Genomic DNA, 27,866 nt, shown 5'->3' with positions numbered 1-27,866 from the left:
ATAGCATCTCTTTAATAATACTCCGACTCAAACCCTCATGTTTAGTCAGTATATCTTTGTGGAGTAAAACTGATCATTTTTACTGTTCAGATTATTTTTATTTGTTTTTTTTGAAAAAGAAAGCAGACTGATTTCACATATACATAAGATTTCCAGTATCAGAGGCATACACAACAAACACAAAAAGCTAGCTTGCCACCCACTAGAACAGACTGAACCACAATACAGTCCAGTTGCTAAGTCTCGCCTCAAACCCTTTCTGCACAAAAGAATGTTAAGATGAATGAAAACCATGCTGCTAGACACCTTTTGAACATGCTGACTACATGGTTACTGCAATTTAATTGGATGAAATGATGTCACATTCTTGACTTCAGGCTTTTTAACAGATTCCAGCCATGGCAATAAAATCTAATGAAGGTTGGAGATAATGCATCATAAACATCCTGGATGTAATTCCTGGCAACACTAAAACGAGGGGAATACTTCAGCTGGTACAGATAGCCATCAAGAGACTAAGCCTCTCCCATGACCATTATTATGATACTTTCATGTCAGTTGCAGCTGTAAATACAGGGAGAAAAATGAAAAACATCTCTGTTAACTTGCCTTTTGGGTGCCGTCTGGATGCCGCCAAGTATTAAAAGCCACAGTGAAAGAAAACGTTCCACAGTCTACTGTCAATAAGCCTATCGGCAGAACAGAGAGCTTCCTGTTGCCTCTGTGTCTGGTTTTTCTTTTTTAAAAAAAATAAAAAATAAGCAGCAGAATGTGCAGAAAACTCAATACATTATTCAAGGCAGAGCTGCTCATATAAATTCAAGCCGTATTTGTTTCAAAATACTGCCAACTATATTTCAAGAAATATACCACTTGAAAACAAATTACGTTTTAAAAAACTCCAGTAAGTATCTTTATAATTTTCAAAACACAAGGCTGTGTCCTGTGAGGTTCTGGCTACCATCAACTTTGATTGCTTTTATGAGAGTGGATGGCGACCTGCTCCTCCCATGAGGTGCTAAATAGCTTACAAAACTAAGTTCAACCCAGTCAGTGGAATTGTATACCTGTAGATTGCTTTACCAGAATTTGGAAGACTCCTCAAGCTCCTACTTTAAACTAGGTTTGGGCAAGGATACTGCCTCCATTTTTAAAAGTTTGGCTTATGGAAAAACATCAAAGGGTAAATGTATACAGAGAGCAAGCTGGATGTTCACCCAAATGATTTTCAAAGACAAGAAGCAGAGATAACGTGTGTGGTACTGCAGACATATTTAGCACTATTTTTAGAATGGCTCAGAACGAAGTCATACCAAACTGGATCGGCACAAGATAAGCATGATGTTGCCTGGAGGCACGGGAGCTTTCAGCCCTGTACAAACTTACAAATGTTGTTATAGTTTGAGGTGTGGAATGGAACATACTGAACCAGGTTCAGAATTTACCCTTTTCCCAGTATTGATGAGAAACTAATTAACTAGCTTCTAAAAGACAGCAGAAGATTTAAAACTAAAATATCACTATTTAAAGCTATTACAGAGTTCTGTGCTCAAAATTTCTGTTTGGTTCAGAAACCAAGATGAACCACTAAGCAATTCAGATTTAATACAATTCCAAGAAATATTTTTCCAAATAGAAACCACAAGGAACAGTACATGAAGGATAAAACTCAATTAAAATTTAAACAAAAAAAGATACTATTCATCAGAAACAAGGATCTAGTAATTGGAGTCAGCTTTTACGCATCTGCTCAAGCCATAAGCTGGATGTTTACATAAAATGTACAATTTACAATGCTTCTTATATTTGTTTAAAAGGATGTGTCATACTGCCAGTTTCTCAACAAGATTATCAGTTATCAAACGCTTTGCTCCTGCAATCCTATAAACCTATTAGGATCATTTAGTGACATCTCCTATCACTTGACCACTTACAGAAACAAAGGACTCTCAAAACAGTTATTTAACAAAAATATTGAAGTTTCTTACATCTTGTTTATACTTAAAATGATTCCACAAAATCCATGAGATCAAATTTCTTCCGAAGAGAGAGGCTTACTCAGAAGAATCTGTATGGGTGGAAATTGCAAAACTGCAAAATTAGGTGTATACACTATCAGTCACCAAATTAGGGGAAGGATATTGAATACACAATGTTAAAAAAAAGGGGGGGAAAAACAACCAAGTCTAATAAAACAAGAATAATATGCCCCATTTAACTGTCCCTTTAATCAGTGATATGGTAATTCATTAGGAGTGGAGTGCTTTTAGCACTTTACAGGATAAGAAGCCAAGAATGTTAAATGATGTTAATAGGAGCTGACTATTAACATTATTAATGATGGGCACAGCAATTCACCTTCACAGATTCAGCTGCAAAGAGTATATAGCTCATACTCTTTGACTCAGACCATTAAAGTATACAAATACTTACCTTAATACTTCACACAGAGACCAAGGTGTGTGCTGAATCAGGATCATAGAGTAACTGTTTAACTCAAAATGCATTAAAAAGTCTCACTAGTTGCCTTTTTGCATGCTTGGACATCAAAAAGATTTTAAAATCTTAACTTTAGTGGTGGTATCCTATTCCACCTATTAGGCTTTTGAGTATCACACAAGTATTTGTGCGTCTAAACGTGATTCTACTGCATTAGTACAAAAGCTGGATGGGTCTCCTCCTCAATACTCTTTGTGATTTAGTCTTAAGTCAAACACGAAGGCACATTCCAAAGTCAATACCTGAATAGCTTTGCAGGAATTTGAGTAGGGTGAAATAGGATTGGACTTGGACACAAAAGCTGGGGCAAGCAAAATATGGCCCATGGGCTGGATCTGGCCCATGGGGCCCTAAAAAAGATTTAGAAAATTAAAATTTATCTGCCCATGGCTGCCTGTCAAAGATGACAAGGAGCCAGCGGCAGCAGGAGCCAGGGAGAGATGGTAGCAGGACCCAGCAGGCCTGCCTGCTTCCTGCCCCCCGTTCTCCCAACTGCAGCCCCAGCTGGAAGCTTCTGGCTACAGATGCTTCTAGCCTGGCAATCCGTGGGCTGTTACCTTGCTCTCCCTCTGTCCAAGAGTGAAAAATCAGATAAGAATGAGTGGAGGAAGAATCGCTGGCTGCTGCTGTGCCATTTGATCCTGGCCATGCATCCGGGAACAACGCACTGCCAGAGGGATGGACAGGGAGGAGCAGTTACAGCAGGTGGGGAAGGAAGGTAAGTGGCATGGGAAAGGCAACCACGTTAGGCATGGAAGGGAGGGGAAAGGAGGTGAGGGGGGTGGAAAAAGGGAAGCAAGTGGCAGTGGGCAGGAGCACAGGGTCCCAGGGGTCAAGGCTGGTGGCAGCAGGAGCCAGCTGGGACTCGCAAGGGCTGGGCTGGCTCCTGCCGTGTTCTGTGGTCTCGGCATTCCAGCCGGGAACTGCGCACTGCCGGGAGGTGCCCAGCTGGCTCTGTGCCAGAATGCAGCACAAGCCAGCTCGGCCTCCGTGGTTCCCACTGCTGTCTCTATCGCAGGGGCCGCATGCCTGCAGCTCCCACACCGGAGCCGGCTGCGTTCCCTGCCCCATGCTGCCCAGGTCCATGGACTCCACTGGGAGTGAATAGAACCCTGCCTCCTGCTTTCCTGCGGAGCCCAGCATGGGGCTTCTCCTAGTGTGGGTGTGGGAGCTGCAGCTGCATGGCATGGCATGGCATGGCGCCCCTGTGATAGAGGCAGCTGAGCAGGTTGTACTTCTTGACACCTGTGCGCAGCACTGGCTGGAGCCACGTCCTGCCGGGTGCCACTGCCTGCACCAGGCACGAGCTCCTTGAACACTCCCACGTGCTGCCACCAGCAGGGCTGTGCACCAAGTGGAGGAGTGTAGGTGGGAGCTCCCCTCACCCCCCTACCCTCCCTTATACCCCACAAACCTCATATACCCACACTATGCCCCCACAACCCTTCCACCTATGTACATACCCCAGCATACCCTATGCTGCCCCCACACAACCACACCCGCACAAAACCACCCCCACACCATACACACACACCCACCACACACCCTCCCTCCACCTAAAAGAGCTTACTCTTATATTATGCAATCCCTTCTATATACAATATACAAACACAAATCATGACAAATATTTTTTGTAATAAAATTAAAATGTTTTAGTAGGTGTTTGACTTCTAGTGTACGATTTGTTTTTTTCTGGTTCTAAAATGGCAAACTCTGCTCCTAAAAGGAGTATTTATGGGGGGCAAGGGGAGGGACTTCTGGTGGCAAAGGTCGGGGTTAGGGAGTGGGACTTCTGGCCCCAATATATCAACCAAGGGGTGAGGCAACTGTCAAGGGGTATGGCTACTCATGTGGCTCTCGACAGCTCACCAAAACTCATTAAGTGGCCCTCCAGGCAACATAATCACCTGCCTCTGCACTAATGTCAAGATTCTTTCCCACCTGGTCCAGATTTTATCCTACCTAGTAAGCGTCTAAGGCAGTGGTTCTCAAACGTGTTAGACCTGAGACGCCCCATGCCAGCTCTTAGTTTTACTCCTTTGTTGACTATGGAGGAAAAATAATAGAGCAATTTTTCTATTGCAAAAAATTCACACAGTTTGATATAACTTTGGGTTAACCCTGTTAATCATGCTTTTGCACCTAACTGTGCTAACATTGTATGAGACCCCACAACACCTTTGAAAGGCTCTGAAGGCACCCCACGGTGCTGTGGCACCCTGGTTGAGAATCAATGGCCTAAAAGGTACTTAAGTATAGCAAATGTATTCTATTCGACGCTGCACAAGCTCCTTATAAACTATTAATACAAATGTTAGTGGCAGTAATCCTTTTCCTCCTTTCCTTTTGTCTTTATAACTTAATCTCAAGGTTAAGGTAAGGGCACATTACAGAAAGCAGACATGATACCGATTTTTCAAGGGCTCAGCCACCCAATTTGAAAATTGTACCTAATTTATAGTCTTGCACTGAACCTGTTACCTAAATAAGTATTTTATTCATAACATTTTATAAAATATAAAACCCCCAAAATGGTCCGTCTAAATTAATAGGATGGGGGCTTATTTGGTGTGTGCACTATAAGTGTACTATAAATTGTAACAATATGCAAAAAATATCACTTTAGATGAAACTTTAGGTTGTGAAAAAAAATACCATGAAACAGTCACTGTAAATTTCTATTGAACATTACATGAATACTTGCTGGTACCTCAGTAGTTTTGATGTTACACTGAAAAATAACAAGTCCTCACAACTTCACTAAAAAGCACGTACGTTGCTGAAAACTGACACATCCAGAGACACCAAAATGATATGCTCCTTCTCATACAAACAGAATGTAGAAATAAGTTAATGTAGGAAGTGTCAAACATACCAGGATTAGCCCCTTAGCTGAGGGCCCCCTGCCCTAGCCTCTTGACAGCTGCAGCTAGTAGATGCAGCCTGGGACTGCCTGGCCAGGCTTTGGGCCGCTACAGGAACTGGGGGTAGGCAGGGAGCCCCTCTGCTGCAAGGACCCAGTCGGGTTCCCCACAAGACCAGACCCAGCAATTTGGGGGGCCAGCGCATCATGGGGGCTCCATTTCCCCACCCCACACCTGGCAGTGCATAAAGGAAACAAAGCCTTTTCTGTCTCCTTTCTGCGATAGCCTGGGGGTTGGGGTGGGGGTGGGCCAGTGCATGCAGCTGAGGCTAGCTTGCTACCTAGGAAGGGGGCCCTGGTGTGCCAGGGGAATTACAGACTTACCTTGACTTGAAATGGATGTGGTACAGAAATTCAATAAAGCGCTCTAATCTAAAGTGCTTTAGTGTGATACAGCATCCGTCTAGGGTTAATTTAGAGAAGGATCAGCCATTTTTAAAATGCTTTATGTGCTGTGAACTTCTGTTCTGTTACAGCTGTAAAATACTTTCTGTGTACTTAATGCACGATAAGTGTAACGTACCTAGCCTTTAAGGGTGGGATTTTCTAAAGATCTTAGAATTGGCCTGACTTCCAATGACTTCAATGGGGCCAGACTTAGATTAATGCTGAGAAGTGCTCCTAGCCAGGTCATGAGGTGCTACAGGGATTTTGGTGCGGTGCTCAAGGGTCTGGGGGCACAGGTGGTGTTTTCTTCGATCCTCCCAGTCTCGGGCTATGGGCTGAGGAGGGAGAGGAGGATCCAGGTAGTCAACCAAAGACTGCGGCGCTGATGTCATCAGGAAGGCTTTGGCTTCCATGACAACAGTCTGCTCTTTGGAGAGAGAGGCAGTGAGCTGTTGGGAAAGGACAGCCTCCACCTCTCTCAGTCGGGGAGGAGGCTCTTCTCAGCTAGACTGGCTGCCCTGCTCCACTGGGATTTAAATTAAGTCCACCAGGGGATGGGGGGGGAACTACTGCCACTGCTGGCCCACTGAGTGGCCCTTGCAAAGCCAGCAGGCCAAGACACATAAGGGATCCCACCCCAACCCCAGAACAAAATGTAGGCAAGGCAAGGGCCCCTAAGGGGACACTTGCTTGTCTATACACAAATGCCAGGAGCCTGGGGAATAAACAGGAGGAACTTGTTTTCCTGCTAAATGCAAATAACTCCGATGTCTTTGGGATAACGGAGACCTGGTGGGACTCTACCCATGACTGGACCACAGGTATAGACAGCTGTACCCTGTGCAGGAGGGATTGAGTAGATAAAAGGGGTGGGGGTGTAGCTCTCTCTGTCAAGGAAAGCTACGCGTCCCTGCAAGCTGACATTGGCAGTCACAGTGGATGACTTGAGACCCTCTGTGTTAAAATCTGTGGGGAACATGGCACAGGGGTACTACGGTGGGGGTCTACTACAGACCTGCTATCCAGAGTCAAGACCTTGATCAGGAGTTCACCAGGGAATTGGCTAAGGCCGCACGATCCCAGTGTATGGTTGTCATGGGAGACTTTAACTACCCAGACATCTCGTAGGAGAAGCGGTCGGCCAAATCCGAGGTCGCAAAGCTTTCTCTCATGTTAGGACGACCCCTATCTGATGCAGGAAGTCTATGGGCCGACAAGAGGTAAAGCGCTGCTTGACCTCGTACTGGCAACCGGGGATGACCTAATCAGCAACCTAACAATAGAAGGGAACTGATCACCTTCACCATCTGCCGTAAAGCTGGCAAGTCAGTCAGTAATACAGAAGTCCTCGACTTCAGGAAAGCTGACTTTGACAAGCTAAGGAGGCTTGTCAGAGAGCCCCTAAAAAGCCACAACCCAATGGAGAGGGGAGTTCAAGACGAGTCGTTGCTCCTCAAGGGAATAATCCTGAATGCACAAGCAAAGTCCATCCCATCTCGTAGGAAAGGCAGTAAAAGGGCACAGCAGCCCCCTTGGCTCTCCAGGGAACTGGCAGACCTCCTGTGTCTAAAAGGAAGATCTACAAAGGACAGAGGACTGGAACTGCCACCAAGGAGGAATACTCTGCTCTGGTCCTGACCTCCAGAGAGCAAATCAGGAAAGCCAAGGCTGTGATGGAACTCCAGCTAACTTCAAATATCAAGGAAAATAAAAAGTCCTTTTCAGATATGTGGGGAGCCAGAGGAAAAGCAAGGGCAACGCTGGACCCCTGCTAAACCAGATGGGTCAACTGACACCCAGGAAAAAACAAACTTGCTAAATGGGTACTTTGTGTCAGTTTTTCACCAGTCCCATGGGATGGCCCTGCCAACGGCCTATACTGTTTAACATCTTCATCAATGATATCGACATTGGTGTTAGAACTGGACTGGCCAAGTTTGCCGACAACACCAAACTCTGGGGTAAAGCATCCATACCTGAGGTTAGGAGGGTGATCCAGGCTGACCTGGACAGGCTCAGTAGATGAGTGGATGAGAACCTGATGGTGTTCAACAGCGAAAAATGCACGGTTCTCCACCTTGGGAGGAAAAACCTGCACCATGCTTATAGGCTCAGTAGTGCTACACTGGTTAGCACTACAGATGAAAGGGACTTGGGGGTAATGTTGACCACAAGATGAACACGAGCCTTCAGTGTGCACTGTGGCTAGTAAAGCGAGCAAAATGATGGCTTGTATCCATAGATGCTTCTCAAGCAGATCCCAGGATATCATTCTCCCCTTGTACTCAGCCTTGATGAAGCTGCAGCTGGAGTACTGCATCCAGTTTTGGGCTCCACAATTCAAAAGAGATGTGTAGAAGCTTGAGAGCGTGCAGAGGAGAGCCACACACGCGATCAGAGGTCAGGAAAACAGACCTTATGAGAGGCTGAGAGCAATGGGGCTATTCAGCCTGGAAAAGCACAGGCTCAGGGGTGATCTGGTGGCCACCTATAAGTTTATCAGGGATGCTCAATCAGGATCTGGGGGAAAGTCTGTTCACCAGAGCCCCCCCAAGGGATGACAAGATCGAACGGTCACAAACTCCACTGTGACCGATTCAGGCTGGACATAAGAAAGAACTTCTTCACTGTCCGAGCCCCCAAGGTTTGGAATAGACTGTTGCCGGAAGCAGTTCAAGCACCCACTTTGAATGACTTCAAGACACTTTTGGATGCTTATCTTGCTGGGATCCTATGATCCCTGCTGACTTCCTGCCCCTGGGGTAGGGGGCTGGACTCAATGATCCTCTGGGGTCCCTTCCAGCCCAAATGTCTATGAAATCTATGAAGTCTAGAAAATAACTATACATGTCTGATTTTTGACAATTAAATGTCTGTTGGTAAAGTTTTTCCCAAATGATGGTATCCATTTAATCAATATGCTCTCACTGATATATTATTATTATTATTATACCCCCCCGCAAGCATATTGCTATGTTGCTAGGAAATCCTGAACTAACAACACAGTGAAAATAGAAAGGCGTGATCAGGTGGCCAGAGGTGATCATATTAACAGCAGGACAACAAAGTTAAGTCTAAAATGCTAATACTTTCAGGGAATTGATTGTGTGTGGGAATACTGCAGGTTCCAAACCTTGCAAAACACAAAACGTCCTTGGACAGCCTTGGGATGGGGAAAGGGGGTGACATTCAGGCTAGGCAAGAAAAAGACAACTTTACATGGAGTTTGGGGATAAGTTATTTCCAGTTATTCTGGCATATGTAAAAATATAAGTGCCATACTGGGTGAGACCAATGGTCCATATAACCCAGTATTCTCTCTAATAATGGCAGAAATAGTTTCATAGTTTCATAATTTCTAGGGTCGGAAGGGACCTGAGCAGATCATCTAGTCCGACCCCCTGTCATGGCAGAAAAGAATACTGGGGTCAAACGACCCCAGCAAGATGTGCATCTAACCTCCTCTTAAAAACCCCCAGGGTAGGAGCCTGCACCACTTCTCTTGGAAGTTGGTTCCAGACCCTAGCCGCCCTGACCGTAAAGTAGTACCTCCTGATATCTAACCTAAACCTACCCTCTGCCAGCTTGTGACCATTATTCCTGGTCACTCCTGGCGGTGCTCGGGGGAACAGTGACTCCCCCAGTGCCTGCTGATCCCCCCTGACTAGTTTATAACAGGCCACGAGATCCCCCCATCAGCCTTCTCTTTTGGAGGCTGAACAGGTTCAGGTCCCATAGCCTCTCCTCATAGGGCCCTGCCTTGCTGCCCCCTGATCATGCAAGTGGCCCTCCTCTGGACCCTCTCGATGCTGTCCACATCCCTCTTGAAGTGCGGCGCCCAGAACTGGACACAGTACTCCAGCTGCGGCCTGACCAGTGCTGCATAGAGGGGGAGGATCACCTCTTTGGATCTGCTCGAGATGCATCTGTGGATGCATGCCAAGGTGCAGTTGGCCTTCCTAACTGCCTCCCCACACTGCCGGCCCATGTTCATCTTAGAGTCAATGATGAATACTAAAGAAGGACAGCATTGACCTGTATATCTCTGGAGTGATCCATTTCACAAGTTAATTATGTATTGCATAAAATGTACTCTCTCCTGCTGGTTTCAAACCTGCCACTTACTAATTTCTGTGGGTGTCCCCTACTTCTAGTATTCTGGGACCCTGTTCACTTGGTCCACAGCCTCCATAATTTTACAGATCTCTCTATCATATCTTCCCTCAGCCTTCTCCTTTCCAAACAGAGGAGTCCTACTCTATCTCTACAGTAGTTACACCGAATTACTGTTAACCATACGACATGTAGAAATATACATATTGTAGCATGAAATTTTCAGCATGTCAGCAGTGTCTCCTAATGTCAAGCACAGGACAACAAGGCTCTCACTGGGCACATCTAAACAAGACACTAAAAATGCAGTAGACTAATTCTACTGTACATTAGTGCGTCATGACAAGAGCCGTGCTAATGCTCAGCAGAATTAGTCTACCGCACATCAGCATCATGTAAAAGACGTGTGCTGGTGCTATTGTGCAGTAGAGCTAATTATGGTGCATTAATGCATGCGCAGACATACCCACTGCCTTACATAATCATCCATTCAAGTTCTAACTGACTTCATGTTTTACTCTTTTTCTAGCTTGACATTTCTTATTTTCATCTTTCTTCTTAATAACTGTGCTGGAAATTCTGCTTTAGCTGCATCAAATAATTTTTCAGGCTGGGATTCTTGCAAATTTCACTCCCTTATTTTTCAGCTGAGTACACAAATTATCTTCCAGGTCTCATCACCAATTCTGAAGAATAAGCCTTTAAAATCTTTTTAACTCCTAGTAGTGCAGGGGTTACTATTCTTAGCCAAAGAAAAACACATCAATGCTGCCAGGTACTCTCCACCTTACCAAAGTCACCCTTCCCAGAGTGCTCAGCTTGCTCCTTTTTATTGTATGCCATACTTAACTCTACCATTGGCAACAAGTTCTTTTTATTATCATTAAAAGCATGATTTACTTTGGCTTTCATTTCTGCTACACCCTCTCAGAACACTGGTCTGTCTTTCTCTTTCCTTTATTCCTGCTGCAGTGTGTCAAAAGCTACGTTCTTTCAAGCTGTTTTCATTATGTTTCCTATTTTCTTTCTCTCTCCAGCTAATCCCGTACATCTTTCTCACTTTATTTATTTTCCTTACATCTCCCTCCACTTTTCTCTTCTCATCAAAATCCCCTTCCTTCATCTGTCTCAATGGAGGACATATATCAGTCTCTCCTCTTCACCAACTTGCATATTCACTGGTAACACTTGCCCCCTCGCTTCCATGTAACACCTAGAAACTTTACCATGCGTCAGAGATGAAGCATATTATGACTGTTACAAGAGGCAAGCATCTGTGGGTTCCCTGATGTCCTGAGAAACACTTCAGTAAAACCCCAACTCCAGACCTCAACTGATAAGAAAGGTGAGAAGATTGTGGGATTTTTACCAGGGAATTGTCCTGGACCTTGCCCAAGACGTCTATCTTTTGTTTCATACTGTAGCTAAGAGATTTGAAGACCATTCACTCTCTCTAGCTTCTGGAAGAAGATAGAAAGAGCATTCTGCAATTTATTTTTGTCCTTTTATCCAACCTGAGAGATTGCTGGAAGGGTAAATGTATCTCTACTACTTTATCCATCTCCCATCTCTGTTTTTAAAGCCATTTATTCACCACAATAAGGAACAGAAATTGAAGGCAATTTTCTTTTTTATTCTTTAAGGAAACTTATTTTGAAGGAACTGATGCCATTTGCTCAGAGAAGCTTTCTAGACACCCGTGAATTAGATGCCAAAGCCTCCATGTCACATTATTTCTTGTTTTAAAGTTTGGCAGTTCAAGCACTTCATACACTTGACTTAGATCAGTTGTCGATTTGTAATCTTTTGGTCAGTTTATTATTATGATGTGATGACACCAGCCCAGACATAGTGGGGATCATGGAAATGTGGTCAGACCCAACACATGATTGGGTGGTGAATGTCAAGGGCTATAGGCTGTACAAGAGGGACAGGATAGGAGAGAGAGGTGGGGGCATGGCACTCTACATTAAGGAGGAATACACATCCTCGTCAATTGGCAAGGAGTCAGGGGAGGGGCACTCTGAAGTGCTTTGGGTTAGAGTACAAGGCAGTCGAGGGGAAAGGGACTTAACCGTGGGAGTCTACTACAGACCTCCCAACCAGGGAGAAGAGCTTGACCAGGAATTCTTGGGTCAGCTCACAGAGGTAGTGAAGGCCAAGGATGTGGTAGTCACGGGGGACCTGAATTTCCCGGACATCTGCTGGGAAGAACAGTCAGCCTGGTCTGAATGCTCACGTAGGTTCTTGGCCAGAGTGCAGGACCTCCATCTAACCCAGGAGGTGCACAGCCCCACCAGGGGAGATGTCTTGTTGGACCTAGTGCTGGCCATGGGTGATGACCTGGTGAGGGGGCTGCGGGTGCTCGACCACCTGGGCGACAGCGATCATCGCCTGCTGGAATTCACCATCCAGCGCAAGGTGGCAAAGGCATGCAATGCAGCGGTCCTAGATTTTAGGAGGGCAAACTTCAGCGAGCTAAGGAGGATAGTTGGAGAAGCACTGAGGTCCCGGAGGGGAGGGAGCCAGGTGTCCAAGGAGAGTGGTCGCTCCTTAAGGAGACGATCCTACAAGCCCAAAAGAAGGTAATCCCAACCACGATCAAAGGGAGCAGGAAAGCACACAAGCCTCCGTGGCTCACCAAAAGCATCCGGGAATGTCTCCTTGCTAAAAAGGAGGCTTACACCTAATGGAAAGAAGGGGTCATCACCAGGGAGGACTATTCTGCAGTTGCTCAGGGATGTAGGGGGGTAGTTAGAAAGGCCAAGGCAGAGATGGAACTGGGAGTAGCTTCCCAGATTAAGGACAATAAGAAGTCCTTTTTTAAATACATAGGGGGTAAAAAGAAGGTCCCGGGTAACGTGAAGCCCTTGCAGGATGCGTTAGGAAATTTGGTCATCACACCAGACGGCAAAGCTAACATGTTTAACGATTTCTTTGCCTCCGTCTTCCTAAGCAGGGACCAGAACAGCCACCTCCATCCTGAGCCCTCCTCAGGCCCCGGGGGAAGCACACCTGGGCCAAGGGTTAGCAAGGATTTAGTTAGGGAGCTTCTGTAGGGGCTGGATGTATTCAAGTCAGCCGGTCTGGATGATCTCCACCCTAGAGTTCTAAAGGAATTGGCCGAGGTCATTGCAAGACCCCTGGCACGGCTTTATGAGCACTCGTGGTGCTCAGGAGTGGTGCCGGAGGACTGGAAGAGGGCCAATGTGGTTCCCATCCTCAAAAAAGGCAGGAAGGAGGACCCGGGAAACTATAGGCCAGTTAGTCTTACCTTGATCCTAGGCAAGCTGTTCGAGAAAATTATTCTGGCACACATCCAGAAGGGGCCAGCAGGGGATTGCATGCTTAGGGGCAACCAACATAGGTTCATCAGTGGCAGGTCCTGTCAGACCAACCTGGTGGCCTTTTACGATCAGATCACCAGATCATTAGATGCAGGGACATAGTCTTCCTGGACTTCCGGAAGGCTTTTGATACTCTCTCTCACCCTGTTCTAATTAAGAAACTGGGGGGCTGTGGTGTAGACACCCACACAGTCAAATGGGTCGCCAACTGGCTGGAGGGCCGCACCCAGAGGGTGGTAGTGGATGGGTCCTTCTCAACCTGGAAGGACGTGGGCAGCGGGGTTCTGCAGGGCTCGGTCCTCAGGCCCGCACTGCTCAACATCTTCATCAGCTATTTGGATGAGGGGGTAAAAAGCACCCTGTTCAAATTTGCTAATGACACTAAGATGTGGGGGGACATGGGCACACTAGAAGGAAGCAACAGGCTACAATCAGATCTAGACAGGTTACAAGGGTGGGCGGATGAGAATAGGATGGGATTCAACAGCAACAAGTGCAAAGTGCTGCACCTGGGGAAGAACAATCGGCACCATACCTACAGGTTGGGGAACATGGGCCGGCAGCGTGGGGAGGCAGTTAGGAAGGCCAACTGCACCTTGGCATGCATCCACAGATGCATCTCGAGCAGGTCTAAAGAGGTGATCCTCCCCCTCTATGTGGCACTGGTCAGGTCCCAGTTGGAGTACTGTGTCCAGTTCTGGGCACGACACTTCAAGAGGGATGTCGACAGCATGAAGAGGGTCCAGTGGAGGGCCACTCGTATGATCAGGGGACAACAGGGCAGGCCCTATGTGGAGAGGCTATGGGACCTGAACCTGTTCAGCTGCCAAAAGAGAAGGCTGATGGGGGGATCTCGTGGCCTGTTATAAACTAGTCAGGGGGGATCAGCAGGCACTGGGGGAGTCACTGTTCCCCCGAGCACTGCCAGGAGTGACCAGGAATAACGGTCACAAGCTGGCAAAGGGTAGGTTTAGGTTAGATATCAGGAGGCGCTACTTTACGGGCGGCTAGGGTCTGGAACCAACTTCCAAGAGAAGTGGTGCAGGCTCCTACCCTGGGGGTTTTTAAGAGGAGGTTAGATGAACACCTTGCTGGGGTTGTTGGACCCCAGTACTCTTTCCTGCCATGGCAGGGGGTTGGACTAGATGATCTGCTCAGGTCCCTTCTGACCCTAGAAACTATGAAAACAGGTCATTGGATTTATTTTTGTTATATAGCCTGGGTTTTAAAAAATTCTAAAAGTTACCCAAAGCTTGGGACTTTCTTTTTGTACTTACTCATGCACTGGACAAAATAATAATAACAATCTCTCTACTAAGTGAAATGGTCTTTATCCATCTTTCACTTTTCTGGTCAGGAACACTGCCAAGTGAACACACCTGATGATAGTACAGCTGAAGGTGCTGTGGAGTGATAGTGTGGTGCTAAAATAATAGCTGACTCTGCATGTTTCAGGTTTTATTTCTTTGAGTTTTCCCCTCTGTACTTCAATAAGTATGCTTTTTTTTAAATCTCATCTGTGCAGCCTGGTTCCAGAAGGTCTGTGGTTGACAGGATTATCCCCAAATCGACTGCACTTCTCTTGCCTCTCTTCTTGGCACAGGATAGATTTTGTTTTTTAATTTGTGGAAAAGCACATATAATCAAGTTAAACGTTCATGAATCAACAAGTAAGCCTGCAGTGTTAGATTTATTCTCTTCTCTCCAACATCCAAATGCCAACTATGTCTAAGTAAATTGCTTCATGCAAAGAATGAGAAAATATTTAATAAAAGCAAACAAAATTGCCATGCTGTCAAGCCCTAACTCAGAAAAAGCAAACGGAGGAGAAAGAGAACAAAGATAACTTCCAACCTCAAAATGCATGATTCAGTGTGAAAGACAACTACATTTGACTTGAACTCAGATCTCTATAGGGGGCCAATACTGCTATGTGGGAATTGAATTTTTTCTTTAATGTGGCTGTGCTGAAATATGGCTCCACTAATCAAATAGGAGAGGCAGAGAATCATGTAGCTTGGCTTTTAGATTGAAAAGTGGTCACCCTCCATGGATGAGGTAATATTTCAGTGGGTGCAGCTGGGGGGCAGAAGGATCAATGGGATGGGGGTGGGAAGGGGACAGATTATTATTTTTTATTTCTATGGTGACAGTACCTGAGGCTGTCTACCTGGATTCAGTGTCTCACAGTACATAGCACTTTAACACAAAGACCCTTACTTGCCACAGAGGACTCAATAAACTAGATAACAGGCAAGACAAAGGCAGACAGACAAACAGCAGACAGACAAGTAGGGAGAAGATACAACAGTAGAACTCTGAACACAAAGCTGCAAGGAGGTTGGCAGAGAGAGAAAAGGACATCACATTTACCCTTTGTCCCAACTTTCCTCTGCCCTACTTTTTCAGAATGAAAACCAAGTGTCAAAAACAGTCATAGTGAAGTGGGGCTGAAAGGGACCTCCAGAGATCATCTAGTCCACTGACCTGCCCAAGGCAGGATCATCCCTATTGAAACCATTCCATACAAACCATAATTTAAATTCTATACAAGACTATCTGCCCAAACCTGTCACACACAAAGCAGGGAAGCCACAGCAGCTAATGCCCTGCTTCTGTAAAATGCTGTCAATATATTCTCCAAAGGTCCCAAACAGAAGACCACACCACCTGCTACAGAGGAAGGCAAAAACTAGGGCTGTGCAAAATTTCACCAGCTGTTCCGATTCAACACCATTTTGACTCATTTCAAGCTCAAAACAGCTAAATCAATTTGAAACCAAGGGCTTCAAAATAGCCTCAAAACAAAACGAGGCTAGTTGAAACGTTTCGAAAGTTTCAAAATGTTTTTAGTTTCAAAGTAGCCAGTAGCCAGGTGGTGGGAGATGGGGGAGAACCAGGGCTGCACTCCCAACGGTTCTGCAGCCCTATGTAGCTCAGCCGGGAAGTGCTGCAATTGGGCTGAGGAAGGCAACTCAACCCAGCTGGACTGAGTTCCTTTTCTGAGCCCAGTCTAGTGCTGGAGAGGGGAACTGAGCGATCGGACTTAGTTCCCTTCCCCAGCTCCCCCGTCCCAGGCGACAGCACCCAGCTTCCCTCCCTCAACTGGCTGGCAGATCAGGGGCCCGCAGCCCCAGGAGGACTGGCACAGTCCCCGCAGCCCTCCCTCTGCCTGCTGGATGAAAGAGGCTGTTTCGAACTTCCCCATTATAGCATGAAGGTGAAACATTGAACAGCCTCATAGTTTCAACAAAACGAAACAGAACAGCAGTTTCAAATTGAAATGAAATTCAAAACGAAATGCTGTTCTGTCGAAACCTAAAAACTCAAATTGAAACGGAATGGTGCTGTTTCGCACAGCCCTAGCAACCTCCCCCCTACCCCCTGAGTCTCCATATAAAAAAAGTCCTCATGGCTATTCCTCCACATCCCAACTCCTTTACTGTACTTTCAAGCCAGACTCCTAGAAACCTACCTACCTTTAATAAAAATGTTTTCTCGCTTGCTAGGTCCTACACTTCCACATTCTGTACCTCTATACTACTCTCACTTTTCTAGCTGTTTCCTCCCTTCTTTCCCTCTACACTCTCTCTCTTCACTACCTCTTTTCCCTTCTCTCTATTAATCACAATTACAGAGGCAATGCAGGGCTGCCCTAAGCCCAAGGCAGCTGTAACCATCTTTGCGCCTGTCCCACTACTCCTCCAAAGGTCATGTTATTATTTTATTCACCTCCACCCTCAGTTATTTGACTGCATTCATCTGCCCTTTCTCCTTCCTGAGGTGGTTAGTGACAGACATCAGAAGAAATAAAGCATGCAGAGCCGCTGCCTACAGTTTTCTCATTGCTGGCTAATTCTCTGTACTCTTCCTAGTTGCAGTGCTACCCTTCTTCTGTTTGAAGTGGGGCCAATCACAATAAAGAGGGTGCAATGGGTAGCCTGCTGAGAAGTAAAGGAGCCTGGAGACCTAGTCCAGTTTACGAAGCTAACTGTGAAGCCAAGGGGTTCCTGATTTGCTATACAGGATGGTCACCTAGGAGAGAATGAAAAAAAAAATACAGATGCTGGAGGTTCTAATTGTTTTAAACCCTCACTCTGAGCTGTTATTCCACCTGATTGTCACAGGACAGTCCTGATTCTGATGAAATTGTCCTCTGCCCTCTGAAAGCTGGCGACACAAAACACTGGAAATATTCTTAACCGTCTCTGCAGTAGACTCTACAGCATGACATGGAAATATCTGCATCAGTGTGATGCCACATGAAGACAGGAAACTGGTAAAAATGTGAGAAACAACATAAGCAATACGAAAATGTTGCAGTGCTAAAGCAGCTGTTCCCTCTTCCTTTCTACTTGGATCCCCCTCACCTTCTGTAATTTAGATTTCCCCTGTAGTGCAAGTCATGCAGTCTGCACTTTTTGTCAGGCATGTCAGTTTTAACTTACTTGATTCTTTAAAGAGGAGAAGCTGTTAAATCTGTATGACTAGCCAGATGGGCTGTTTCTGTGACCTGTTCCCCCTTCCATTTGTACTAGTCACTTCTCTCTCCATTCTCATCTCCTTTCCAGTTGCGATTGCCTTGTCCTTCCTGCTGATATACTCGCTCACTGTGCTCCGCTTACATGGATGGATGGAATACCACATCCAGCAGAGTAGACAGTGCTTGCCTTGAGTCAAACCAGTGTGCTCTCATCTCTGACTGAAAGGTTGTGTTGAAGGTAGCAGAGAAAACTTAGTGTAGCAGGAGGGAAACTACACTCAGAATTTTCAAATCTGTCAACACAAAGGTTCACTTCATGGGGCAGCAGCAGCAGAAAGATACTTCACTGGGCATGTATTCCTGGGACAAGGCACTTTTTTGAAAGGAGCACATTATCCACTGAAGCTGGGAAAATTTGGGAAGGGGAAGCATGTGCTTCCATCTCCTTCCCCACTTCCCTGTTATCTAAGCTTACTTTTAATAGATCAGTCAGCTTATTTTGAGTAATAGCTTTCTGCTGCAATTTAAAAACTCATACTTCAAGAAAAGTGAACCCAGAAAGGAAGTCTACACTGATAAGAGTTGATATTTTCCATATGTGCCAAATGTATATTTTTAAAAACACAATGACGTACAGATTGATTCATATAGGGTTCAGAAGCCCTTTTACCCAACTTCCTCATTCTCTAACTACCAAAAAAATATATATACATTCAACAGGAAACCAACCAAAAATGAAGTAAGATGGATTAGTGTGTGGAATAGGGACAAAACTTTGTATAAAAACCATATGCTAATACAATATTTATTACAAGTACTGCTAATAATATGTTAAGCTACATTATGACCCCCTAAAGTCCATCATTCAAAAAACTCAACTCACTTTTGTTTTTTCTTTTTTTTTCACTTTTTCTAGTTTCCTCAAGTGTAATCTCTAATATTACAAGTGTTTTATGGCATGTTCTATCTTTGTAAACCTCCTTCCTACACTTCCAAGATGACAGCACCTTCGGGATAATTTGTTATAGGCTATTTCTTGTCCTGGATACCCAAAACGTAGGTGTTCATGTCACATACACCTGTGCTCTCAAAAACAGTACGCAGCTATTTTTTACACCATCCTCCAAATATGCTTGACATTTATTGTACTCACCTAGCACTAATTTACTTGTTTGTATTAGATCTCAAAAAGTATTTGTTAGCTTAGTGCCAGATGCCAGAATAATTGCTAGGATCAAATTATTTTAAGCAAACAACAACCACTGAGGGTAGGAAGAGGGAGTAACATTTAAAGCAATCTGTTTACAGACATCTCTAGTGGAACCTGAGAAACAAGCTATTTTATATCTGTATACACACACACACACACACACACACACACACACACGTAAACTGGAGTAACTACATCTGGGTTCTTACCAGGTACCATGACACACATCATTCTATCCTGCAAATAGTCTGTTCAGCTCATATACTATGTAGATGCCATCTGAAACCAGCATTTTTTTTTGTATATGTAAAACTGAACACATGATGTGAAAGTACTGTAAAGCTACACACGTGCCATTTGGAGAGACTCCAAAGGCATAAAGTTCAGCTGGTTCCATTTCCCTAATTAGACACACAATTCATTAACACCTAAACACATTTTATTACCACCTTTTGTTTCATTTTATAAAGGGAAAATAAGACCTAACATAGTTGAATTTATAGTTTTGGGGGGTTTTTTCCACATGACTCAAGGCCATGCTTTTGCTTTGAATGAAACATCAAGATGCTGAATGAATCTGCTGTGGCTTTTAAATTCTTGCTGCATAGTCTGGCCTATTGGGAGTTATGTCTTTATGTAGACTTGAAAGTAAACTTGGTGCTTCAGCTCTCCAGACCAATGGAAATGAGAGGCATTCACAAGTAGCAATTGGCCAAAAGAGAAAAAGTAATCCCAGAGGTAAGGAGAGGAATAAGTGGATCCTTAACTGCAACATCCTTAACTTTCTTCCACAACCCTACCCTCCTCCCTCAGTCCTTAAACCAGTGGTTCTCAACTTTAGGCTTGAGACATTCCATTGCTCAGTAACTTTCATGAATTGAGCCACCATCTCAAAAACTAATATATTTATTACAGTGCCTACACCTCCTTGCAGAGGGGGCTGGCAGTGGGGGCAATACAATGGCTATGCAGGGATAAACCTGAGCCTGTACTTGTCTTCTCATACCTGCTTATCTCCTTACACACCTTACATCAGCACCCTGGCTGAGAATCCCTGTCTTAAATAAAAACACAGAAACAGAACAGAAAAATAATACCACCATCCAAACAACACACTCCCCTGACAAATTCAAAATGCTGAATTAATTTGGCAGTCTCTGGTAAGCCCATGGATGGAATGGGACTGGATACTCAACCTCCCTGGTGTCCCAGCCCCTTTAGGATAATGCTGAGGCAGAAAAACAGAATGATACCAAGAACATTTCAGTTCCCACTTTTCTACATCTGCATACTATATACACCTCCTGTAATGGTGAAATACCAGTTTCTTTTGCTGAACAAAAGAGTTTAGTCTTTAGAACTAGCTTACTTTCCATTGTTCAACCATCCTCTTTCTTATTTTGCTAAGTCTGCTGACTGTCCCAAGTCAGAGGTGCCATCTCCAACACCTCTGCAAATCAGTCTGGTTGATCTGACACACTGTTCAAGTGGCAGCAGCATCTAGAGGTGCACCAATACATCAGTCCAATATCGGATCAGTACCAATATAAAGAAAATTGGCTGTATTGGAAATTGGCCCAATGCAGCCAATAATTTGGCCAATAAATGCCCATGTGTGTACATAGCTGCAGCACAGCACATAGGCAGTGAGGAGCACAGCCTCGCAGCATGGAGAGCTGCATGCAGCTGGTAAGTCTGTTGTGGTGGAAGGGGAAGGGGGAAGGAAAGGGTGTGTGTGGGGGCAGATCAATGGTCCCCCCATGGAGAGGGAGGAAGGGGGCAGGGGTTGGCGCTGCCCAGTTGGGGTGGGGCAGGGCATGGGACTAAGCTGCAGCTTGTCGGACAGGGCAGCTCCTGCTGCTACTTGCACCCCAGTGGTGGAGTGGGAGGGCTGCGGCTGTGGGCTGGAGCTGGGGCTGTGCTGGGCTCTTCTCAGTGGGGGCTGGGCTTGGGGCAGGTGGCAGCAGCGCTTGGGGTTTGGCTATGGAGGGGGCTGCAGCCACCCCAAATTTTGCTGTATCCTCCCAGTCCTGCCACCAGCCACCCAGCTCAACGTCCTGCCTTCACCCATGCGCTGGAAAGAGCCAGCAGCGCTAGGAGGTGGGGGGACATGGGGAAGTGAAATCCGAGGTGGCTGCAAGCCCCTCCATAGCACCCCTCCCAGCGCTGCTGCCACCCAATCTAAGCCAAGCCCCCGCCAAGAAGAGTCCAATGCAGCCCCAGCTCCAGCCTGCCCGCCCCACCCCGTGCAGATCTGGGGGCACCTCCCACCACAGTGCCCTCTCAGGGTGTAAGCAGTGGCAGAAGCCGCCCCCCCCACAATGAGACGTCGTTCAGTCCCATGCCCTGCCCCACCCTGGCTGGGCAGCGCCTGCCAGTGTCCATCCCTCACTGGAGGGGGTGTTGATCCATCTCCTCACGCCCTTCTTCTTCTACCGTAACAGGCTTACCAGCTGCACGCAGCTGTATCGGAAATCGGATTGGTATTGACCAATATGCCTTCTTAAAAATCGGCTATAGGTATCAGCCCCCAAAATCTCTATCAGTTCACCCCCAGAACCATCCTATCATCATCCTAAAGGCCTGCAGTTCCCACACTCGGCATAACAGGAATGAAACAAAAGCCTGAACTCTGCATTACCCTGCTTTCACTGACCTAAGGCGTACCTTTTTACATAAGTTTAACATTTTTTTGGGTGGTTCATAATATTTGTATTTGTTAAGTGGTGGGGTGCTAAGGTGCTGTAAAGGCATGATTCATTCCATATGTACTATGATCATCCTGCAAATGAAACACAGCACTACAAGACATAGTTGCAAAGGAGGTTTCATAGTTTCGTAGTAGCTAGAGTCGGAAGGGACCTAGGTAGATCATCTAGTCCGACCCCCTGCCTTAGCAGGAAAGAGCACCGGGGTCAGATGACCCCGGCAAGGTGCTCATCTAACTTCCTTTTAAAAATCCCCAGGCTAGGAGCCTGCACCACTTCCCCTGGAAGCCGGTTTCAGGCCCTAGCCGCCCTGACTGTGAAGTAGCGCCTCCTAATATCTAATCTAAACTTACCCTCCGCCAGTTTGTGACCGTTATTCCTGGTCACTCCTGGCAGCGCACGGGGGAACAGGGACTCCCCCAATACCTGCTGATCCCCCCTGACCAGTTTGTAGCAGGCCACAAGGTCCCCCCTTAACCTTCTCTTGTGGAGGCTAAACAGGTTCAGGTCCCGTAGCCTCTCCTCATAAGGCCTGCCCTGCTGACCCCTGATCATACGAGTGGCCCTCCTCTGAACTCTTTCCATATTGTCCATGTCCCTCTTGAAGTGTGGCACCCAGAACTGGACGCAGTACTCCAGCTGCGGCCTGACCAGTGCCGCATAGAGGGGGAGGATCACCTCCCTGGACCTGCTCGAGATGCATCTGTGGATGCATGACAGGGTACGGTTGGCCTTCTTGACTGCCTCCCCACACTGCTGGCCCATGTTCATCGTGGAGTCAATGACGACTCCAAGATCCTTTTCCGTCTCCGTGCTGGCAAGAGGGGAGTTCCCCAACCTGTAAGTGTGGTGCCGGTTCTTCTTCCCCATGTGCAACAACTTGCACTTATCAGTGTTAAACCCCATCCTATTCTCATCCGCCCACCATTGCAACCTGTCAAGGTCAGCTTGTAGCCTATTGCACCCTTCTAGTGCACCCACATCCCCCCACATCTTAGTGTCATCAGCAAACTTGAACAGGGTGCTTTCTACCCCCTCATCCAAGTCACTGATGAAGATGTTGAACAGTGCGGGCCCGAGGACCGAGCCCTGTGGAACCCCACTGCCCACATCCTTCCAGGTCGAGAAGAACCCATCCACTACCACCCTCTGAGTGCGGCCCTCCAACCAGTTGGCGACCCATTTGACCGTGTGGGCATCGACACCACAGTCTCCCAGCTTTTTGATGAGGACAGGGTGAGAGACAGTGTCGAAAGCCTTCCGGAAGTCCAAAAAGACTACATCCACAGCAACCCCTGCGTCTAATGATTTGGTGACCTGATCGTAAAAGGCCACCAGGTTGGTCTGACAAGACCTGCCACTGATGAACCCATGTTGGTTGCCCCTGAGCATGCATTCCCCCGCAAGGCCCTCCTGGATGTGTGCCAGGATAATTTTTTCAAAGAGCTTACCCGGGATTGAGGTAAGACTAACTGGCCTGTAATTTCCCGGGTCCTCTTTTTTTCCCTTTTTGAAGATAGGGACCACATTGGCCCTCTTCCAGTCCTCCGGCACCTCACCAGAGCACCACGAGTGCTCATAGAGCCGCGCCAGGGGTCCCGCAATGACCTCGGCCAGTTCCTGTAGAACTCAATCCCTGTAGGTTGAGAGAACTCAATCCCATTTTGTTCTTCCATGGGGACAAGGAGTGTTCACCCACTGTCAATACTTTCTACCCATTTACTAAAAAAATACTGATACCACAAGAATATTAATTAAATAGCAAAAATTCAACATAGTAACAATGGGGCTTAAATATGGGATTCATCAAGTCCTAACATGCTGTGTGTGTGTGTAATGTGGAAACTGATACTCTGAACACTGCATTTTTCTAAAAGGAAATATACTTTTTATCTTATTACATAAAAAACATGAAATTAGATTTTCTATTTCCAGCATTTCTCATTAAATAGTCACACTTAAATATATTGATGGTTTATTTTTGAGTCGGTAAAAATATGACATCAGTGAGTGACACTGAAGAAATGCTGTAGCATTTAAATTCTCATAGGACATCTTAGTACAGTGTCTGTCCGGGTAAATGAAGCATCTACCACTAACAGGAGTTAGGTGTACTACTGCTATTGGAACTAGCAGTGGACTGGAAGGTGGTGTGGGAGAAAGAGAAATGAAACGAGGACAAGTGGAGGAGAGAATTATAACAATATGAGCTTAGCTAAGGGAAGGAGAAGAGGGACAGGGAGTGACAAAGGCACTGGAATGAGAAAAACAAAGGGAGAGATAAATAGGAGAGGCAAAAACTCCAGAGAAACAAGCCAGAACAAATTCCCTGGCCAATCAAGAACAGGGCCACTTTCCTGATGTAGATGAGAAATGAAGCATCAAGCACTCTGAATACAGCCAAGTCATTACAGGCAGAACTGGCAGTGTCACCTATAGTTTTGACTGCCTGACATGTCTTATTAGGAACAGAACTGGAAAGGACCTTTTGAACTGTCAAGTTCTGCTGCCTGCTATCACAAACAGTCACATCACATAATCTTTTCATAAACTGACCAAATTCCATTTTTAAAGCAGTTCACTTTTTAGCCCCGCTACTCTTATTAAAGGACTATTCCACATCTTCACTGCTCAGATGGTTAGAAACCTTCCTCTAATACATAGCCATTGTCAATTTATACCCATACGCTTTTCTGCCAGCATTGCCCCTCAGTTTGAAATAGCTCTTTGCCCTCCCCAGTGCTTAGCCTAATGATGCAATTATACAGTGCTATCATATCATACTCTGCCAAGCTCTTCTAAATCCTTTCTTGTACGATAAGCTCATCATTCCCCTGACTGACTTAAGATGATCCTTCTCTCCACCTGATCCATTTGAACCTACCTTTCTTGAACATGAGTGACTAATCAGATGACAGAGTAATAGGCCTATCTTTAATTTTTGTCATTTTATTAAACCTAACAAGCACCTGCTTTTAAATATTTGCTATACACTCTTGTTGTATTAACTGTTCTGTTTTGCACCTGAAAATACTGCTTCTATGTTTTTTCTTTAAATTATCTTACCTCCAAGTTATAAAGAAATCTGAAGTTGTTTTTCTGATTTGCAGCTTTTCTCACAGCCTGAGCTAATTCCACTGCTCCTTTACCACCAGCTGACCAATGTTTGCAGGGCAGTGCGTCAAATGCTCCAGACTGCTTTGCAATCTCACAGACTAAATCAATCTCAGCATGGGAATCAGTTCTGTCAATGAAACAGTTTTATTTAATCATTTTATTAATTTCTTCCCACCATATGCACTTCTTTATTTAGCTGCTTTATACCGTTAATCACGAAATGAGCAAATCATTTCTACAAACCGCAGTTTAAAGTGCTAATATGATGGATTTAAATTAGTAATAAAAATCACATGCAATACCATTAGGCAGAATTAAGAAATCTGAAAAAACTTTTGCAGGAAACAGGTTTTTCAAACCTTTACAGCTGTAAGGAAGAACGAGAAGTTAAATGAATCCTGGCCCCTGCCATGAGATAACCTTCCTGGAAATCCATAGCCAAATTCTCCCTCTTTCTTTAGGGAACTCTAGCCATGCCATTGTTGCTTGATTTTTAAAACAAGTCAGGTGAGTGATAAAAATGTAGTGCTGTAGATTCCAAATGTTATAATATAACAATATTTTAAGGAGTAAACAGGAAATGTTTAATTGGGACACACTGAGTAAAATGTTTATAACTTAAATGATAAAGTAAAGAAAGCAAAATTGATTAAGCTTCTGGATCTTCACTTGCTCTCCCATTTAATAGATATGAATAGGAGATGAAGTAGTAAACCACAGTGTACTGTGTTTATATCTACTGCTAAAGCCATAAACCTGAGTAAAATCTACACAAATAAGTAAAGGACAGACTTACTTGAAGACATTTAGAGCAACCACAACAGGAACTCCAAAGAGCTGAGCAATTTGAATTTGCTTCTGTAGATTACAGCACCCATCAGCTACCAGCTGGAGATTCTGGATAATTAAACAAAAACATAATGACATGATGAATTAAAACTTGTCTAGCCAAAGAAGTTCCCAGAAATTAAATCAAACACAACAGGGTTGGATATTATTTTTGAGTTACAGGTAACCTTTAAATGGGCTTCATATAGGATGCCTTCACTTATATAATTTTTATTCCAACGGGGACAACCACATCATATAACTAAGCAGGGTACAGAACTTTTAAGTTTGAGCAGATTGCTCATTTTACTATTGCCAGACTGCTCATTTCTGGGACAAAAGCAAGACAGTCCTGCTGCTGACTGGCTGCTAGTCAATAAATAAGATGCCAGAACTGTCTGGTGGCTGGTTGACACAAGACACTGGCAATGGTGTGGACTGTTGACTGTTTTCCCCTACTCTAACCCGTGGCTCCACCTAAAGGAATTACATGGTAATACAGCTCAATAAAGACATGCTGCAGCTTTACAGCAGAGGATTAATATTGGTTCATATTTTTCCTCTCTGGATGTTCTATTCAGCAGGTCCCTGGAGGACCAATCTGGAGATGGAAAAGCCATTTCTTTCCTTTCCCAGTCTCAAAAGCAGGAAGAATTTATTCCAATCAAAGTCCTGGGAGCAATACCACTGAACCTGCAAGACAACATTAAATTGAGCATTTTACTAAGTTATAAATCCTCATATATTAAAAGCTTCCCAAACTGATGGCCGACTCCAGCTCCCACTGAAGTGAACAGAAAATTTCTACTGATGACAGTGGAAGGGGAATCAAGTACTGTAGTTTACAGGACTCACAAACTTTGGAAACTTCAGAACAACAGGCAAGCCTTCCAAACAATGTATCTGCTCATTCACATATACATATAAACAAATATTTTCACTAATAAATACACATGCAGTCCAGGGGACTTGCATTTTTCAGTGCATCTCAGAGCCTTTAGGCTTTGTCAAGGCCATATACTGATTTCCCATGGGAAATGCAGCCGACTAGGAATTTTCCCACTGTGTTTTGCAAGTTACTTTAGCCATAAACCATTCATTTTTAAAGCTTCTGCAACTATATTACTTTAAGATTTACTGATGAAAAGCTCTATTAAGAACTAAGTATTATTACATGACAAATGCTCTACCATAACGATTTTTTGTTAACAAGGGGAAAAAATACCTGTTTTAGAACACATGTTTAAAAACTAGGTGTATCATGCTCTGCTTGAATCATGCTTAAACCTTACACTGAGAATAAGGCTTATTTTCTTGACACTCAAGACTGGACAGAACACTTGATTTTTTATGAATTAAAAAACCTCCAAATGTTTCAGTCTTTCTGATCATTCATTTATGATGCTTGAACACAGTGGGTCCTTGCGTTTCTTGTGAACAGTTAATATAGACAATGCTATTCTTGGCACACTGGTTCTATGTTTACAGTTATTTAAATACAGTACTACTACTTTCTGACAAATATATTTTCACTTTACTTAGAAATGTCAAGGTAAATGGAAACAGAAGGAGTTCCATAATTTCAACTATTTAAATCCTCAAGCAGATCTATTGAACTCATTTGGCCCTATAGGCGTGCAGTGGCCACTTGAGGACATGTCTCTAGATCTGGCACAGAGCCAAAGCATACTGGAGCAGGCACTGTGCACAGGTGCTTGGGGCGATTAAGCCAAGACCCACAGGCAGCACCAGGGGCCAGATGACAGGGCTCCATGGGATAGATTTGACCTGTGACTGATAGCTTTGACAACCCTGTCCTAAAGGATCTCAGCATTTGGAACTAACTTCTGCTCTCAAAACACAAAATACCTTCAGAAAAAATACCTTTTAAATGAACATACCCAATATATACCAGAATTGTAACAACTGTTCTTAGCAACTGCATTAAAGCAGAGGTGCTCAAATCCTGGTCCACAGAGCAAATCTGGCCCCAAGCACCATGTCATTTGACCCAAGAGGATTCCTACGGATTCAGGGGGAGCCCCATAAGGCTGCAGCCCTGAATGCTAAATTGGGCATATGCAGGGCCCAGTACTGGCATGCAAGGCCCGGTAGGAGCAGCACAGAGCTCAACCCAGCCTGCAGACTGGCTTCACGACATTCATCTGGTTGGTGGGGACAAGAACTTGAGCAGCACTGTTTTAAAGGAAGAAGTGAACATTGACTTAGAGATGTCAACAGATAAGAGTCT

The 27,866-nt window shown here is 45.0% G+C and overlaps 1 protein-coding gene across 7 annotated transcripts in view; it reads right to left on the bottom strand.

The window, feature by feature from the left end:
- MTHFD1L (methylenetetrahydrofolate dehydrogenase (NADP+ dependent) 1 like) overlaps positions 1 to 27,866 on the bottom strand; it is a 276,590-nt gene that overhangs the window by 89,050 nt on the left and 159,674 nt on the right. For all 7 annotated transcript variants that reach the window (XM_090041346.1, XM_090041382.1, XM_090041366.1 and 4 more), the window contains 2 exons: positions 25,584 to 25,684; positions 24,737 to 24,914 (listed from right to left, as the gene is read on the bottom strand). In XM_090041346.1, the coding sequence (XP_089897472.1) occupies positions 24,737 to 24,914; positions 25,584 to 25,684 (279 nt within the window). The remainder of the gene's footprint in view (positions 1 to 24,736; positions 24,915 to 25,583; positions 25,685 to 27,866) is intronic.

Source organism: Crocodylus siamensis, chromosome 1 (assembly GCF_052110815.1).
Source record: "Crocodylus siamensis isolate JL-2025a chromosome 1, ASM5211081v1, whole genome shotgun sequence".
NCBI classification, from domain to species: Eukaryota; Metazoa; Chordata; order Crocodylia; family Crocodylidae; genus Crocodylus; species Crocodylus siamensis.
This window is presented reverse-complemented; position numbering and strand designations above follow the sequence as displayed.